The sequence below is a fragment of the Ranitomeya variabilis genome, chromosome 1 (assembly GCF_051348905.1).
Source record: "Ranitomeya variabilis isolate aRanVar5 chromosome 1, aRanVar5.hap1, whole genome shotgun sequence".
NCBI lineage: Eukaryota > Metazoa > Chordata > Amphibia > Anura > Dendrobatidae > Ranitomeya > Ranitomeya variabilis.
Window position 1 is genome coordinate 966064480 of NC_135232.1, and position 19671 is coordinate 966084150.

The 19671-nt window shown below is 40.3% G+C and overlaps 1 protein-coding gene across 1 annotated transcript in view; it reads right to left on the bottom strand.

The window, feature by feature from the left end:
* GATB (glutamyl-tRNA amidotransferase subunit B) overlaps nt 1-19671 on the bottom strand; it is a 219163-nt gene that overhangs the window by 26199 nt on the left and 173293 nt on the right. Inside the window, exons 10-11 of the mRNA XM_077279319.1 lie at nt 13798-13931; nt 11331-11409 (exon numbers count right to left, since the gene is read on the bottom strand). Of these exons, the coding sequence (XP_077135434.1) occupies nt 11331-11409; nt 13798-13931 (213 nt within the window). The remainder of the gene's footprint in view (nt 1-11330; nt 11410-13797; nt 13932-19671) is intronic.

Genomic DNA, 19671 nt, shown 5'->3' on the forward strand with positions numbered 1-19671 from the left:
CAACGATTTCTCATTTACAAACCATTTACTTTTAGTGACCACATTACATTTGAAGTCACTTTTAGGGGTGTACACGACAGAAAATATCTAAAAGTGACACCATTCTAAAAACTGCACCCCTCAAGGTGCTCAAAACCACATTCAAGAAGTTTATTAAGCCTTTACGTGCTTCACAGGAACTGAAGCAATGTGGAAAGAAAAAATGAACATTTAACTTTTTTCACAAATATTTTACTTCAGAATCAATTCTTTTTTTTATTTTCGCAACAGTAAAAAGAGAAAATGAACCATAAAATTTGTTGTGCAACTTCTGAATACGCAGATACCCCATTTGTGGGAGAAAACCACTGTTTGGGCGCATGGCAGAGCTTGGAAGGGAAGGTGCGCTGTTTGACTTTTTCAACGCAGAATTGGCTGGAATTGAGATCGGACACCATGTTGCGTTTGGAGAGCCCCTAATGTGTCTAAACAGTGGAAACCCCCCACAAGTGACACCATTTTGGAAACTAGACCCCCCATGAAACTTATCTAGATGTGTGGTGAGCACTTTCAACCCCCAAGTGCTTCACATAAGTTTATAATGTAGAGCCGTGAAAATAAAAAATCAAATTTTTTCCACAAAAATGATCTTTTTGCCCCCAAATTTTTATTTTCCCAAGGGTAGCAGGTGAAATTAGACCCCCAAAGTTGTTGTGCAATTTGTCCTGAGTATGCTGATACCCCATATGTGTGTGTAAATTACTGCAGAGCTCGGAAAAAAAGGAGCGCCATTTGACTTTTTAATCTCAAAATTTTGAGAGCGGATGCCATATTGGGTTTGGAGATGTGACTAAACAGCAGAAACCTCCCACAACTGACCCCATTTTGCAAACTACACCCCTCAAAGATTTTAGCCAGGGGTATATTGAGCAATTTGAACCCACAAGTACGACACAGAATTTGATAACATTAGGTAGTCATATTGAAAAAGTTCATTTTTCCCCCAAAATCTTGTTTTAGACTTGAATTTCTCACTTTTGTCAGAGATTACACAAAAAAATGGACCCCACAATTTATTACCCACTTATGAGCGCGGCAATATCCCATATGGAGTCAAAAAGTTCTGTTTGGACAAATGGCAGGGCTCGGACAGGAAGGGGCACAATGACAAATTTGGCTTTATTTGAAATAGATTGTTATATTTGCAGAGCCTATGCGGTTGAAGAGCATCAGAAATCCCCCATAAATGTCTTTTATAAATTGTACCCTCTAATCAAATTTATCTAGGTAGGTAGCGAGTAGTTTGATACCACCATTTTTAATGCAGTTTATGCAACACAAATTTGAAATTTTACAATTTTCATTTTTTTCACTGTCTCTTTTATGATTCTTTTTTGTACGTTCTGAGGAACACTCCTCAAATTTTATTGCACTAGTTTTTATGTGTTCAGAAATATATCCAATATGGCACCAATGTAAGCACTGGACACACGGCTTTGCCTATAATAATAGATGGCACACCATTTGGTCTTTAGGGTAAAACTGAAGTTCCAGGACCCATTTAAAGCTTCTAGAGACATTGAGCAAACAAGAAAATCCTTCCAGGAATTATTACTCACATAGGGAGGCATGCTCCTAAAAAGACATTGGCTGATTATAAAATTTGGTCTTGCTAACAAAACAGTTGTACCGCATTTGCGTATATTGTAGAAGGAAGAATTAACAATACTGGAATGAAGAGCAAAATGTGGGGGAAAATGCAGCCAAAGCGGAGTTTGTTCCAGAGATAAAAGAACACCAGCAGGGCTGGAACGGCAGACACTTTCAGAGAATCGTAGTACAACGTCCGTTTAGCTCCATCAATCTCTATATGAGAGACGAATGTGACAATAGACGTGGTACACCACTGCTATATGCACAAAACAACCAATTCTCTACAGAAACCGTAAAGTATTGTCTGGTAACAGAGGTTCGGCAAGAACCATAAAGCAAAGCCCATCTAAATATATACTTACCTTGTAATGTCTTCACATCCTGTTCCTTCCAGATGTGTCCGGATCCCAGAATTCCAAGCAGAGGAAGTTCACCGACCTCCATATTGGGACAACTAAGTGATGGGTGTCTCAATATGGAAACTGCTGGTGGTACCAGCCTCTTGCGCAGTACCACCAGCGGAATACCGTTGCACCACACACACTGTATACGCCGTACGCACCACACACACACTGTATATGCCGTACACCGCACACACACACTGTATACGCCGTACGCAACCTCTTGTGCGGTACCACCAGCGGAACACAGTCGCACCACACATACACACTGTATATGCCGTACACACCACACAGACACTGTGTACGCTGTACGCAGCCTCTTGCGTGCTACCAGCAGCGGGACACTGTCACACCAAACACACACTGTATACGCCGTACGCAACACACACATACGCCGTACGCAGCTTCTTGGGTGGTACCACCAGCGGAACACCGTCGTGAACACGCCACGCATGCACAGTTTTAATGTGACCGCCGCTATCTGTCTGCACAAAGATGGCGGCGGTCTGATTTACTGTGCCTGTGCGAATTCTATGCAGGCGTAGTGAATCATTCGGCTGATTCCGGCAGCAGATGCGCGATGTGTCTACAGGCACAGGAAGACGGTCACATTAAAGGGGTTTTCCCATGACTCAGGAGGAACGGAGCGCTAGTTGCCTCCTGGAGCGTAGATTTTCCTAGATGAGTTTGCGGACTCCATATACAGAGCCCTTAATTGCGGGAAGAGCAGAATCATCCCTCAAGAGACCCCATTTTGGAAATAACACCATTTGGGAATTTATCTACCGATGTAGTGCTGATTTTGATTCCATGGGTATTTTCCAGAAACAAGCAGCAATGAATATTGCCAAGTGAAAATTGCAAACTGCCGCTGTAGTGACCAGTACGCTGTAGTGACTAGTACTTTGCAGTCACTAGTACATTATGCCCAGCCTGTGCTTCTGGAGGCATGCACACGTTAAGTTAGGCGGGCTCTCATCGCTTCAGAAATGCCAACCGTGGAAGCTATGTTTTTTAGGTACACTGTGTGGCTCAAAAGTAAGGGAGGCTTTTGGATTTGGGAGCACCGAATTTGCTGAATTTCTTTTGGTGGGTCATTCCGCGTTTCCAGAGCCTTTGTGCTACCAGTAACATGGATGCCCCCTATATTTCCGTTAACAGATGACAGACCTGAGTGAGGACTTGCTTTTTTTGTGCATTTCGTTGAAGCTTTTATTGGGAGCATTTTCCATAACCTTTTGGATCACAGTTATCCGGCGCTCTACGCGGAGCACTTACTTTGGGGTTTCCAACTAAATCTGAGTGACGGGATTCAGGTGAAACTCTTGAGGGATCTATTCACTATAATGAGGCAGCAGAGTTACTCTGGTCTCTGTTTAGCGGTGTTCTTTTCAGAAGTGCACAAAACTGTGGCCGACAGCACTTTTATCCTATCCTAAAAACACGGACACCGCCGGATCACAGCTCGGACAGTGTCCACAGTGCCTCCATTTGCCTCATTATAGGGAATCTTCTGCCACAGGTTCCATCCGAATCATGTATTTCAGAGATTTACAAGGAAACCCCGGTGAAAGGGCTCAATGCAGAGCTCAGGATAAATGTGCGCCGAGCCTTACTGCTATCTTTGGGAGGCAGAATGAAAAAATGAACAGCAGGTGAACAATTGGTTTTATTTTTTACGCCGTTCCTCGAGCGGTAAAAGTGAATAGGCGACTTTATTCTTCGGGTCGGTGCGATTACAGCGATACCAGATTTATATCGGGTTTTTAGGTTTGGCTGCTGTCACACACTAAAAGACGCTTTTTATTGCAAAAAATAGTTTTTGCATCACTACATTTTGAGAGATTGAATTTTTCCATATTTCGGGTGACAGTCATGTTATTGCTTGCTTTTTTGCGGGACGACTTGACGTTTTTATTGGTACCATTTTCGGGCACATGACAATTCTTGATCATTTTTTAATCTGACTTTTGGGAGGAAGAATAAAAAAAAAAAACACAGCAATTCAGGAATATTTTTATTTTTTTTGGAGTTGGGGGGTTAGGCCGTTCCGTGTGTGGTAAAATTGATAAGGCAGTTTTATTCCTTGCGTCAGTACGATTACAGCAATACCTCGTTTATATCATTTTCTTATGTTTTGGCGCTTTTACACAATATAAACTATTTTATAGAAAAAATAATTATTTTTGCATTCCTTCATTTTGAGCGCTATAATTTTTCTATTTTTTCCCTGATGGAGCTGTATGGCAGCTTGTTTTTTTGCGGGACAAGATGATGTTTTCAGAAGTACCATGTTTATTTATATCCATCTTTTTGATCGCGTTTTCTTCCACTTTTTATTCGGTAGTATTATGGCAAAGCATTGTTTGCCTTGTTCTTTATTTATTTCTTTTGTGGTGTTCACTAAAGAGGTTAACTAACGGGACAGTTTTATAGGTCGAATCCTTGCGGATGCGGCGATACCAAATATGTGTACTTTTCTTGTCTATATATATTTTTTTCATTTAAATATTTATTTGGAGATGCAGTATTTTTTTTTTATACATTTTTACAATTTTTTTTACTTTTTTTTTTTTTTTTTTACTTTGACCCACTATGGGACAATCATTTTTTGCAGGCTGATAGCTTCTAACAGCATGGAGATGCAACAGCATCCTCATACTGTAGAAACTGTCAGCTCTCAAGGGACAGAGATTTGCTGATCATGTACTGCACATGATTTATAATAATAAAATATTGTGATTGCTTCATTTTGGTTTGGGTGTTCCCAATTTTATGGGCATGCTCTTTTTCTCTTCTTGATCTGCCACATTTCATTAGCATGCTATTGGAGAACCCCTTTTAGCATAGTGAAGCGGTGCCATCCTTACCTTTTGTTTCTTTCAACGAAATCCAAACTAGTATTACAAACATAGAAAAAAATGAATTCTCATGGCTAGGTAGAGTAATAATTTTTAAATGTGTGTCCTCCCAAAGATACAATACATTTTTAGAACCAGTCCAAGACACTTTCCAGATACCTGGCTTAATCGTTTGCAAAAATAATGAATGAAACACATTTGGAAATACAAAACCACCAGAATTGCAAAACAGATTTAAAAAAACCCCCATAAAACAAAAAGGAGGACTAGGATTATTTAATTTATATGCATATTAATAAGCAAACCTAATTCTGCAAAGCAGAAGTTGCTTCTTCCGTGAAAAAGACTTCTTGGACAGAAATAGAATCTGCATATATGAATTAGAAAACCCCTATCTTCCTTAATCTTAGCCCATTTAATGTCCCAATCTTCCACTCTTATCTCTCCCGATGATCAGTTAAACTATTACTGCTTAGAAAAAAAGTCAAAAGTTCCAACGCTCCTCTTACTGAGGATCCTCTAAATAATATTTAGATTACCTATCTAAATACTCTGATTACCAACTTTCCCTGTAACAAATGGGAGAAAATAGGCCGGGTGTACACAATCTGGAAATAGCAGTGCTTTGGCTCCAGTGCATGTTCGCTGCGTCCAAAGCGCTGCCGTCTATTGAGAGCAGTTGAATTCGCATATGTTCACTGAATCCTGCGGATTTACCGCGCTCAATACATTTTAATGGTGAAATTGACATGCTGCGGTCTGGAGAGATGCGCCACATGTCCGTCTCCACGGGTGAGCCACAGGTGTCTGTGGATGCATAGTGGGCATGGGATTTCTAGAAATCCCATCCACTATGCTGTAGCTTTTGGCCACCACGGGTTTGACGCTGCATAAGTGCGCAGCGTCAAGCCCGCATCAACTCCAAATCGTGTGAACGGACCCTTAGGGAGAAAAGATTTCTCTACAATAATAATAATAATGATAATAGAGAACAAACCTAACATTCACTCACTTTCAAGCAATGAAATCCAATTTCAGTATTTTAGATGAGGACTTTTACACAACTTTCTAGAAATGAGTAAAGTACTTAGGAAATATCTAAAATTTCCAATTGTCTTACCTAAAGATATCTTACTTTTCATCCAAAACCTGACAAAAAGAATCAGCTGTGATCCCCTGCTGTCCTGTCTGTATACTCTTTTGCTTCCCCCCTATCCAGGAGATGTGGTATGATCAGACCATGTTCCTGTACGGTAAGACACGGCGATTACACAGTACACAGCAGGGGCACATTTACAAGATTATCTCAGCACAGGAACATTTTATTTCAACATGTCCAATTGTGGAAATTATTATTATTCCAAGCTCTGTTAATTAAAATGAACTTTTGTTCGTGGGAAAACCCCTTTAAGCTTTTAACTAAACGGTACTACACTGCTACAAGGTTGAAATCTTCTTTCTCTTGACGGTTTGGACAATTGTTGGAGAGATTGCAGACTTAAAGCTAACCTCGATCATATTTTCTGGGGTTTTCCCCAAGAGTAGGAAGCTATGGGATGATATCTTAGTTCTTTTAAAGAACATTACCAACATAAATATTCATTTGGAAGCCTCTCTATTATTATGTTCACTAGACATATAAGGCTTTCCTGCTAATTCCAGATCCATTATTATACATACCTTTTTGGTTATGAAACATTTGTTGGCAACCAATTGAAAGTCATCCAATATTCCTAATAGATAAAATATCATCCCATAACACATTTGAACTATCTTCCGCAATTAGAAATAACACTCTCCAAATATATAGAGTCAAATGGTATTTCTGGAATAAAGAATTACAATCCAACGCCAATACAAATGTTTAAGATGTTCATAATCTCGAATACCAAACTTTGATTTTATTTTCTCAGTTACATGTTTGTAACAATAACTTGAGTTAACAGCGTATAGTCATGTTTTTCTATAATGCAGTGATGCTAGCAGACCTACCCACCCTACCTATTTCTTTCCCTCTTTTCATCTCCCTCCCGTTTTCCTGCCCAATAAAGTTTGTTAGCTTTCCTTCCCTCCTTATATTTCCCCTACCCCTTTTTCCCGTTACCCATTTAGTCCACTTTGTTTATGATGCCTGGTTTAAATGTTTATATCCAAGGAAAACTGTAGGAGAGATCAGGGCAAAATAGGGTCTTATCCACAAGATATAGTGACCTTTATGCTCAGATTAAACGCATCTGTTTAGAAGATTCACGGGTCAGCTAGTGACCGTTAAATATCAATAGGTCAGAAGGAGTTTGTGGATAGTCTCTGTGCTGCCGACAAGATTTAAGACATATATCCCAGTGTAGTAAAATGATGGTTTTACTAAAGTAGAAGTAACTTTGTACTTCAAAACGTGTCGAAATAAACCATCATTTTACTACACTGGTATATATGTCTTAAATCCTGTCGGCAGCACGGATATTATCCACAAACTACTTCTGACCTATTGATGGTTTAAATGTTTGACTTTCCAATCTTGAAAAAATGCAATAAAAATAATCTGCTGATAAAAAAAAAAAAAAAAAAGTTACTGCAAAAAACTGACTTGTCTACTATGTTCCTACTTTACCAGACTGGGAAGCACTGCTAAACTCTATATTGCCCACATAAATATATATTAGTATAGAAATCATCCCAGTAAATTCTACAAGATCTTGAATAGGTCAATACAATCCCTATATTCTGCTTGCCTGTCTCGGTCTAAGTCTTACGATAACCAGCTTCTGGTGGAACACTTAGTGCCCCTTTACCTTATGGCCCACTTGCATACATGATAATAATACTTACTTTCCAACTTAGGTTTGTATTGATACATGAGTTATAGCTCAAAAATATGATTTCTGAACAGTACACACAAATAGCAACAGGAAACTTTTTATTTTGATTCTATAGTGTATAGCTTATTTTCTTCTCTTTTGATTTGTTCTGTTTTATGACTGGTATGAATTATAACGTACCCATTGTGAAACATAGATTAAATGCAGTCTAAAAGGAAACATATTTTAGAAAGTTTTGAATCCAACTCATTATAAATTGAGAATTATTCAGCCATTCTCACATGAATTTTCAAATTAAGCATACCAGTCCCATCAGGTCAAAGGTCTATTCACAGGGTTGTGGAGTCGGAGCCTATTTTGGTGGAGTCGGTATAAAGTGGACCTATGTATGAAATGTCCTATAAATGTCTATCCTATTCCTGATCTAAGGTGTGGACTTTTAGCTGAGATGAGTGTGCTGCAGTTTATGTTCATGATAAGTAGTGAAGCTCCTCCTCCACAGATAAGGGGAAAAATAAACACACAGGGAAGGAAAGCCTACATTCATCTCAGAACTTCTGGAGTGAACAGGAAAGCAGGATTAAGGAAGGCAAGAACTTCTTAAAGCATATCTAAACTTTCAATAAACTGTGCATACATCAATAGTCTAGTATATGTTGTCTCTGTATGCTTGATGTTTTAGTTTGGTTTTTTCTCTCAGCTCATGTTTGGAGAAATTAGCTGCTCTGATGACTTACTGTATATACACTATACATAGAATATAAGGGGAAAAACTATTTTCTAACATTTCAAATTTGGAAATACAGTAACAGGATCGATGAGGTCATATATATATTTTGTATGTGTGTGTGTGTGTGTGTGTGCGCGCGCGTGTGTGTGTTCTGGAATATGATGTCAAGCATTTAGTGAGCTTGTACCCTGAGACAAGCTTGACATTGAAAGCTCAAAGTAAAGGCTATCTAACAAATTTTACAAAACTTTAGACCTATCTTATGTCCTATTGATTTATGCAAAAATTGTTTCATTTCTATCAAAGATTATACAGTGCATGATTCCCTATTCTTGCAAGCATTACAATATACCTTTATTTGTTTACAGAATAAAATTAATGAGAGCGAATTTACATTATTACAAAATGTCTGAGAAGCATCTTATGAAGTCAGCTGTATTTGAGCATTTCACAGTGACTCAAGATAAAAAAACATTTTATGTGTCAGTGTATAAGTGACCCAGATGAAAACAAATGCTGTGATGCAAAAATCAGTGCATACTCAGGCAGTGGTAAAAATGCTCCTTCAAGAGCTTCCAATCTAAAAAGACATTTACAACGCTGCCACCCAGAAGTTTACAAAGCTGTGTTAGAAAAAGATCACAGCAGCACCAAGAAACCAGCACTTCCCGCCAGGCAAAGGAGGAGGAAAAAGCATCTCAAACATCAGTAACAAGATATTTTGTAAGTGAGTTACTGTAACAATGACAGCAGATGTGTTTAAAAGACAGCTCATCGAGCTTGTTGTGAAGGACAGTGTACCATTATCATTATTTGCACGACCAGCCTTTACAGCTCTTAATCTAGAAATGGCCCACAAACTTGGTGTTTCTCTGGAAAGAGAAAGTATTAGAAAATTAGTGATTTAAGAAGCCCTTAACCAAAAGGAAGATCTTAAAAAAAAAGACTCAAGAGACGCTTTTTGTTTCTTAAAATGGAGGCCTGCACACGTCACAGAGTGAACTATTTTGCTATCAATGTTCGATATGTTTGTGACAACAAAAAAAATTGTCACTAAGACGCTGGCAGTATAAGATACTAAAGCTCATCACAGCAGCCAGTTTCTCCAGACCTTAGCGGAAAAAGTTCTGCAAAATTATGAACTCAAAAAAGAACAGGTTCTTGGTACTGTAACTGATAATGCTTCAAACATGATAAGTACAATTAAACTGATGAATGAGAATAATGAAGGTGAACAGCAGCTAGAAGAACATTTCACATTCAGTATGTTTGAAATGGAAGGCCACAGTCCTGTTCCCATAACGGAGGAACAAACAGATATTACTAAAGAACAGCAAAATGATTCTTTACAATTAGATGATCTTGTTGACGCTGCTTCACACCTCTTTCTTATTGCCAGCTGCAGCGTGTGCACAACACAGTGCATATGATGAATAGGAGATAAGTCTGCAAGAGGGACATGCTGGAACTCTATTATCAAAGTGAGGAAACTGGCTATTCCTGCTAGAACCTCTAAAATTGATTACATCTTGAAGAGATGTGCTGGAAAAGGGGCAATTGTGGATCAAGCCACTTGGTGAGGCAGCACCTATTTAATGATTGAGTGATTGCTTGAGCTGAAATCCTTCCTTGTAGGTATGGCCAACCCTCAGGTAATAGTACATGATGGTCAATGGACACAGGTGGCTGAATTAAAGGCACTGTGTCATCACCCATTTACAGTGAATAAAAAAGTTACAAGCTGAGGATTTAACTCCTGCCATTTTTATAAAGGAGTGGAAGAACTTGTTATTTTGCCTGTCCCAAAGAGGTTTAATCACAGATGGTATTGCTGTTTCAATGAAATGGAGAGAGAGACTGCTATTAGAAAATAAAATTCTTCTGGCAGCTGTTTATGTGGACCCAAGTCATCGTATATTGCTGGATGATCAACAGCTTACTAAAGGAAAAGAAGCTCTGATTGAGGTAGCAGTTAGGATAAGTGGGCTACAGCATGGCCAAGAGCAATAGGATTCAGATCCTGCCAGTGGAGCAGACATGGAGCAGACAAAGCGTTGCTGCATGGAAAAAGATTTCACTCACGTAGAAAACAGAGTGACCATATTTCAGCAAAATTTTTCACTTGCTCTCAAAGAAATAGAAGAGTTCAATCGTTCATCAAAACTGACTGTGCACAAGGCAATTCCTTTATACACCGAAACTGTCAGAGATGTTGCCCGAGTGCTTACTGTTTTGCCACCAACCCAAGTTAGTGTAGAGAGGTTGTTCTCTAGCCTTAAAATAATTAGGTCAGATTTGAGGTCATCTATGAAGGAGGATCTGATGGAGGTGATATTATTTCTCAGAACAAATTTATAGATTGCACAAATGTTATTCAGTACGTTTTTGTTGAAAACTTTTTTCCACTTACTGCATAGTGTATAATAAATTGTAAATATGCAAAATGTTTTTGTTCTAAATTTGTTTTCCAATAAATATATTATGCTCTAGCTTAATGACTTGATTATTATATCATAATAATGATTAAAAGCCTGATGTTCCCATTTTACTACAGTAAATTTATCACTTAAACATCAGCCATGTATGAGGGAGTCGCAGTCAGAGACGTGGAGTCGGAGTCATGGAAATTGAGGAGTCGGAGGTTTGGCTTACCGACTCTACAGCCCTGTCTATTTATTAATGTATTAAGTTTGTATTGTGAAATCAGGCAACAGACTTGCTCCATGGATCAAGCACAGGTTGCTCCGGAGGTCTAGAAGCAATGCCAGCTTCGTTCAGAAGTTACAGGACCGATGTAGCCCGTGAATGGCTGGGCTGCAGGAGTCAGACAACTAGATGAGTACATCACCAGAGAAATATATATATATATATATATATTTTTACATACCTGTTTAGCAGCTGATGAGGAAATAACTCTTTTCTCTAAAAGAGTTAGAAGTTCGGCTAATGAGCTGTGACTGACCACACTAAAAAAGAAAAGAAAAGAAGATGCATTGATACTATGGGAGCCGTTTATGCATACAGAAATACTGTAGGAACATTAGAACGATCAGTCCAAAGTACCGTAACCCCCTGCAGACAATTTCCTTTCTTCTGTAGTTATTGCTTTTTTTTTTTTATTTCCAACAACATAAAAATATGAGGACTTTTTTTGAGAGATGAGTTATAGTTTTGATTAACACCATTCATTTTACTATACAATGTACTGCAAATTACCGTAATTGTTTTTATTTCTTTTATTCTGCGGTAATAATAACCAGGCAAAATGAGTCTTCAGTTATTATTAAAAAAATTGTGTTTGTGTTGTTATCTTCTAAGACTTGTGACTTTTTCCCCCATTCATGGAGCTGTTTGAGGGCTTGTTATTTATGTTGCAAGCTGATACTATTTTAGGGTACATGCGATGTTTTTATGGCATTTTATTACATTTTATGGGTATAGTAAAACAGAAGCATTCTGGAATCTGGAATTTTAACTTAATATTTTGCTGTACGTTATTGACTGTGCAGGCTAAGTAATTTTATATTATGATAGCTCAGACATACAGATATTGCAATAGAATGTTTATTTTGTTAATATCAATATTTTTAATGGAGGAGATGAGGATAATTAAAAATGTCACATTTTTTTCTTTTCCTATTTTTCTTTTCCTCTTTTAGGGGATATGAACCTGGAATGGACTGATCGACTATTTTTACTATATACAGCAATTTATGGTAACTGTATTGCAGTATATAGCTAAAATCCGGTATGGCAAAGATGAGACCAGGAATCATAGACCAGAAAGCAGCAGGTAAGTGGTGGCACCTATGAGGATTGGGGAGCATGACACAGCGGGTACCACATAGGTGGCGGGGAAACAGCAGGTAGCAGATGAACAGGAGCTAGCTACAGGGATGATGAACATAATTCCGTAGGTATTACATAAGTGGCGAAACACGACCTGCATGGAATCGGTGATGGTAAGCATAACTTGTTATTTTTTAACCTGTCTGATTCATTTCAATAATTAGATATTTTTTTAAATGAATAAATATTTATTTTCAAGAAAACAGAAGACATGTACTATCAAAACATACAATTTCAAGAATGTGTTTAGTACTGAGGCAACTGAAAATTATGGTGTTTAAGAGAAGTAGTGAGAAAATAATTGTAGACTGTACATAACAGGTAAGGTAACATTCAAATCAAACCTGAATATATGCAGATACGATAATGGGTACAGTGAAATGGAGTTTTCTTGGTACAGAGCAGTAGGATATAACTTTATTTCCTTACATACGGCCAAGACTTGCAACACATTTCAACAATAAATGTAATCTTCTGGAAATCCTTCTAAAGCAGCAGAACAGGGACCCTGATGATGAGATGATTATAGTGTTCATTGCTGCTAGACTACAATAATCAGTTGTTATTGTTGGTGAAAGCAGCGGGGGCGTACTCATTTAAGAAAAATCATGACAACGGGATTTAAGTAAGCGTGTTCATGGTTTGGTGATCCCTAATTTATATTTGGAAAATGCACCTTTTACAGGCCAGAAGGGATCAGACAATTTGACTGGGGAAATATCTTGACTGCAGAAGTTGGATTCTGAAAAAAGTTGGACATAAATGAAACGTTTGAGGGGACTATTGCCCCTATTATCAGAATTAAACTTACACAACAGTGCAAATTAGGGATATTTCTACAACCATTAAAGGGCACCTGACAGCTGATACATGCTGCCTGAACTATGGACATCATGTATGAGACAGTAGCTGCATGATTTCAGCCATACATGTTTGACTCTGAAGCGCTGTGACATTTCAGAGAAAAACATCCTGTAAAAGCTGTTGGGAACCGAACCACACAGGAGTCTAGTGCGACAGGTTGGTCCCTGGCGGCTTCTCCCAGCCGCTCCTCTGCAGTGCCAGGTCTGACCTTATACATGCATGCAGGAAGAGGCCTCTCAGTCATTGACAGCAGGCAGGAAGAAGCAGCCGGGACTTAGCTGTATGGGGGACTTGTCAGACACAGAAAAGGTACCGGTATATATTTTTTCCGCTTCAGTTAAACATACCTGTCTGCAGTCAGTGTCTGACACATGTTCCCCGTGGATCAGGTTTTCTTTAATAACATTTTGGCTTGTTCGGACATAAAATTGTCAGGATATCCTCCAGATTATTCTGAGCGGTGATGCTGCCAGAATTGCTCACTTGAAAATATCTGGTCATCTCTTTAAATGATCCACAATTATAAATCTTTGTGAATCTTGACATTTATTAAGCGAAGTCCAATATAACAAAGGGAAATTATTTCTATGTATAAGAATGGCATGTTTATTAGAAAACGAGCTGCAGTAAACAAGACCAACCTTTGTTTGATAGGGAGATTCTGCTGCCTTAGGTGACCGAGCAAATCCTTAATTACCCATCCAATTATTTTCTTGGGGTCAACGTTACACAGTTTCACAACTGTTTCAAAGTATTCTTGAAGTCCATCTTCATTCTAGATATATAAAACAAAAATTGAGATGAATTTCAAGAAAGTATTTATTTAGTTTTGCTTGAATATTACAGGTGACTGACTTGACAGAAATGATGTTGCGCTTAGGTATGAAATACCATACTACTTCTACTTGCATGAACAAGATTATGACAGTTAAATTGAAATAAAAAAATAGATACTGTAACTGCTAAATCAAACTGGGGTTCATGGTTAGTGTTTGAGGACACCGCTCTATTCTCTTCATTGTTTGCAGCCCTCCCACCTTTCTTCCTCTCAGGGCTGTATGAGCTATGGTGCATGTGGGCACAGGATGCAGAACATGACCGTTCAATCAATGACGACCATGATGCTACTTGCCCATGCCGTCTCCTTCTTCCAGATACCTGTTCACAGCCTGTTTTCACAAACTGAAGAGAAGAGATGGGCCTCTTCTCTGTAGCGGTCACTGATGGAGCATACTACTGCACATGCTCGGCTTTCTTTCCAACAAGCACAAGGAAAACAATTCTGGCAAATATCGCTGTGACATTCACTAGAGATCTGGCAGAATAGCTGCATTATACTGGGCATGTATAATCATTGCAGAGCCTTAGTAGAGTTATGTGCATAGTCCTATATATTTTGAACACCAGGATGCGGTAGTACAAGCAGGTAAAAATTGCTGTATATACTCGAGTATAAGCCAAGAAATTCAGCCCATTTTTTTTAGGCTGAAATTGCCCCTCTCGGCTTATACTTGAGACATTCCCAGGGGTCGGCAGGGGAGGGGGAGCCGCAGCTGTCAATTCTCACCTGCTCCTGGCACGGTCCCTGCAGTCCCTGCTTCTCCGGCACTGACAGATTCTTCCTGTATTGAGCGGTCACATGGTACCGCTCATTACAGTAATGAATATGTACCCGACTCCACTCCCATAGGGGTGGAGCCGCATATTCATTACTGTAATGAGCGGTACCATGTGACCGCTCAACACAGGAAGAAGCTGCCGGGGCCCGGAGAACCAGGGAAGTGCAGGGACCACGCCAGGAGCAGGTGAGTATGGGGGCAGTGCGCGATATTCACCTGTCCCATGTTCCACCGCTGGGTGCCGCTCCATCTTCCTCTGCAGTGACGCTCAGGTCAGAGGGTGCGATGACGTGATTAGTGTGCGCGCCGCCTTCTGCCTGAACGTCAGTGCAGAGGAAGACAGAGCGGCGCCCAGCGGTGGACTATAGCAACTGCCGGGGGCCTGAGCGACGAGAGGCGAGTATGTGATTTTTTTTTTTTAGTCGCAGCAATAGCATATGGGGCAAATGTGTCTATGGAGCATCTTATGGGGCCATAATCAGCATTTGTGGAGCATTATACGGGGCAAATGTCTGTATGGAGCATCTTATGGGGCCATAATCAGCATTTGTGCAGCATTGTATGGGCCAAATGTCTGTATGGAGCATATTATAGGGCCATAATCAGCATTTGTGCAGCATTATATGGGGTAAATATCTGTATGGAGCATCTTATGGGGCCATAATCAGCATTTGTGTAGCATTTTATGGGGCAAATGTCTGTATGGAGCATCTTATAGGGCCATAATCAGCATTTGTGCAGCAATGTATGGGGCAAATGTGTCTATTAAGCATCTTATGGGGCCATAATCAGCATTTGTGCAGCATTATATGGGGCAAATGTCTGTATGGAGAATCTTATGGGGTCATAATCAACATTTGTGCATTATATGGGGCATATTTTAATATGGAGCATCTTATAGGGCCCATCATAAACTGTATGGAGCATTTTATGGGGCTCCCGATTCAATATGGATATTCAAAAGCACGTAACCTACTGATCTCTCAATCAATTTTACTTTTATTGGTATCTATTTTTATTTTTGACATTTACCAGTAGCTGCTGCATTTTCCACCCTAGGCTTACACTCGAGTCATTAACTTTTCCCAGTTTTTGTGGCAAAATTAGGGGTTTCGGCTTATACTCGGGTCGGCTTATACGCGGGTCGGCTTATACGCGAGTATATACGGTATATCTTTGCAAGGCACTATGTTTTTAATAACAATCCATTAAAAATTGCTCTGGATAGCATACGGAGTACTTTAAAGAGAAACTGGCACACAGTAGTACTTACTTGAAAAGAGATGGAGGTAGGGTGAAAAAATATTTTTATTTTGATATATGCAATCTTTAAATATGTATTTTGTGCCGGTGTGGCATTTATGCTCAGTCTGCAAAAGTGTGGCTAAAGTCCTCCCATACACATGAGACTAATGTCGGTCACAACAGCCAATATCGACGGTTTCAGCCGACACTCTAATGTATATGGGGCGCTTGTCAAAACATTGTCTGGGAAGATGTTGATTGGGCAGGTCTGGTTTCAGACTGCCGATCTCTTTATAGACCTGGAGATAAGCCACCAGCAGAGATATCTGTTACTAGCGTTCTTATAGAGGACATGGAAGTTCGGTCGAATGACTGCTACTATGTATGGGGGAGACAGCCGGGACGGCCGTCAGCTGAATGGAAAATTGTTGGTCCAACAGCCATATAATGTGAATGGTGACTTTAAGATTAAGTAAAAATTAGTTAACCACTTGCAGAAGCATCTATGTTACATGGTGGTAATATGTGTCTGTGATATAGGGTTCCATCAGTCTTGTAGCCTCAATTATAAAATGAAGCCACAATGCATTATGAGCAGAACCATATTGTTTTTATATTGTAAAAATTACCTACATACAGGATGCAAAAAGAAAAAGTCACTTGAAAATGTGTTGCACAGTAGCTAAAATTTTACTGCAGGATCCTATTTAGAGATATAAGTCATCCGAGAATTAAAAATTCCATCAGAGCGAAGTAAGAACTCTCCTAAACAACTGAAGCATGATTAAGAACGAGTAAAGGGGGCAATGTATAACAAACACGTTGTGCGACACCACATCAACAGTCAATTTACCGGCACACAAACACAGAGGTTTTGATTTACAGAGCCTTGGAGATAGCGCATACTCATATACTTCATAGGAAAAAAACAAAAGCTAGCAAACAGAAAACATGATGAGTAAACATCCGCTGGGAGGTGACATTTGTACTGTGCTGTCTGCCAGTTACTCTTTAGTAAGTTGACATATCTTAGTGTCTGCCAGGACTCCAGGAGTTTGATAACTACAGAATGAAAACTAATTTGGAAGATCACAGACATGCCAGTACAGAAGAGAGAGTATTTTAGTCACGACAACACACCCTACATGATAGTTGGTAGCACAAACTAAACTATAGGACAGCCATGCTTTAATGCAGGGGTCTCAAACTCGGCTGGGTATATGGGCCGCACATTGGAAATAAAATTGAATTTGGGGAACCACATTCTTTGAAGGACAAAGTGACATTTTTAATTATACCATTTTTTTGCTATACACCTTTTGAACATTTTTGCGGTTTTTAAATTTTTTTTAGAGCTTGGGTTGTTATGGATGTGCTGATAACAAATGTGCACTCATATTTTAGTTATGTCCCCATATTTTAGTTACCGGTATGTCCCCATATTGTAGTTATGTCCCCATCCAGCTTCTCATATTGCAGTCATGTCCCCAAATTGTAGCTATGTACCTACGTTTGAGAGGAAGAAAATACAAATAAAGTAAAGCAAAAAATGTGGTCAATTCTATACTAATATCCCCCATCCTGATATATTGGTATATATATGTGCCCAATCCAGGTATGCATGGCCCCTCGTACCGATCCTGGTATGCATGGCCCCCTTGTCCCCATCTTGGTGTGCATGGTCCCCTCGTCCCCATCCTGGTGTGCATGGCCTCCTCGTCCCCATCCTGGTGTGCACGGCCCCTTCGTTCCCATCCTGGTGTGCACGGCCCCTTCGTTCCCATCCTGGTGTGCACGGCCCCTTCGTTCCCATCCTGGTGTGCACGGCCCCTTCGTTCCCATCTTGGTGTGCACGGCCCCTTCATTCCCATCCTAGTGTGCATGGCCCCTTTGTCTCCATCCTGGTGTGCATGGCCCCTTTGTCCCCATCCTGGTATGCATGGACCCCTTTGTCCCCATCCTGGTATGCAGGGCCCCTTGTCCCCATCCTGGCATGCAAGGTCCACTTGTCCCAATCCTGGTATGCATGGCCCCCTCGTCCTCATCCTGGTATGCATGGGCTCCTCCTCCCCATCCTGGTATGCATGGCCCCTTCGTCCCCATCCTGATAAGCATGGCCCCCTCATCCCCATACTGGTATGCATGGCCACCCCATCCCCATTCTGCTATGCATGGTCCCCTCATCCCCCTTCCTGGTATGCATGGCCCCCTCAGAGTACAATGCAGCCCCCTGCGAGTATAATGCAGCGCTTCGTCATAGAGTATAATGCAGTGCCCCCTCAGAGTATAATTCAGCCCCCTCAGAGTATAATTCAACCCTCCACATATGCAGTGTAATGCAGCCCCCCCTCAAAGTATAATGCATCCCCCTCACACATACATAGTATAATGCTGGGCTCCCACACACAGTATAATGCAGCCCCCCTACACACACAGTATAATGCAGCCCCCACACACCTACACAGTATAATGCAGCCTCCCCAACACGCCTACAGTATAATGCAGCTCCCCTACACACAGTTTAATACAGCACGCATTCACACACACACTCACACACACACACTACTTACCTCTCCCCATTCCCCTGCTGCTCTGGCTTCTGCAGCTCGTCTCATCGGCTCCACTTCTGGCACAGTGTGGAGCACGATGAAGTGACGTCATCGAACACCTGCTGAGTCAGACGCAGAAGAAGAATGATGGGAGGGCAGCGCGACGCCGGGCGCCATAGCTGTCAAATCAAATGTTCAGAAAAAAATCTGGCACTCAAAAAATTTAAAAAAAAGCAATGACTGCCGGTGAGGTGAACCCACAGCGACTGAGTTTGCACAGAGCAGCAGCGCTGAATCACCTCACCAGCAGTGAGCGCATACCCTAAGTGACGTTCTGTCTCACGCCATGAACGCGCAGTTCTCATATACATTGGACGCCAACCTCCACGCACCAGTATTCTTTCTCTGAAACACCAGTATAATAGGACAACTAACCTACACTACTGAACCAGATTGTTCTGCTGAAGGTCCAGTGGTGGACCGAAAATGTTCAAGAATTTATTGCCTGGATGCACAATAAAGAAACATTGCTTTTTTTCAATTTTTAAGTGCCAAGTTTTATTCTGAACATTTGGTACGACAAGCTGGATACCTTACTTGAGCACCTACAGCTTACTGTTACAGAGTGCCGTGTTTTTTCATATCCCATAGCTGTCGTGTCATGTGCCGGTATTAGTGCACACCACTGGCTGGGGGTCCCTGGCAGAGTGGGGACCCCAGGCAACTGCCTCCTCTGCCTGCATGAAGCAGCCCGCGTGTTTGAGACCTCTGCTCTAACGTAAACGTCCACAGAACATTTACTGTATAATATTATGTAGTTCTGTACTATGGACAGCTTGCACATAGAGTGTAATAGAAACCCACTTCAAAGATAGATATTAAAATAAGTAGGTGTGAATAAACTGCCACTCATCTAACTGAATACAATTCTGTGCAAAGGTTTAAGGTAGGTGTAAAAATAATGCTGCAAAGTAAGAATACTTAAAAAAAAATTGAACTGATAATCTTTAACAATTCACAAAATGTAAAGTGAATGAACAGAAGAAAAATTGAAATCAAACTCAATAATCGCCCTTTGCCTTCAAAATAGTATCAATTCTTC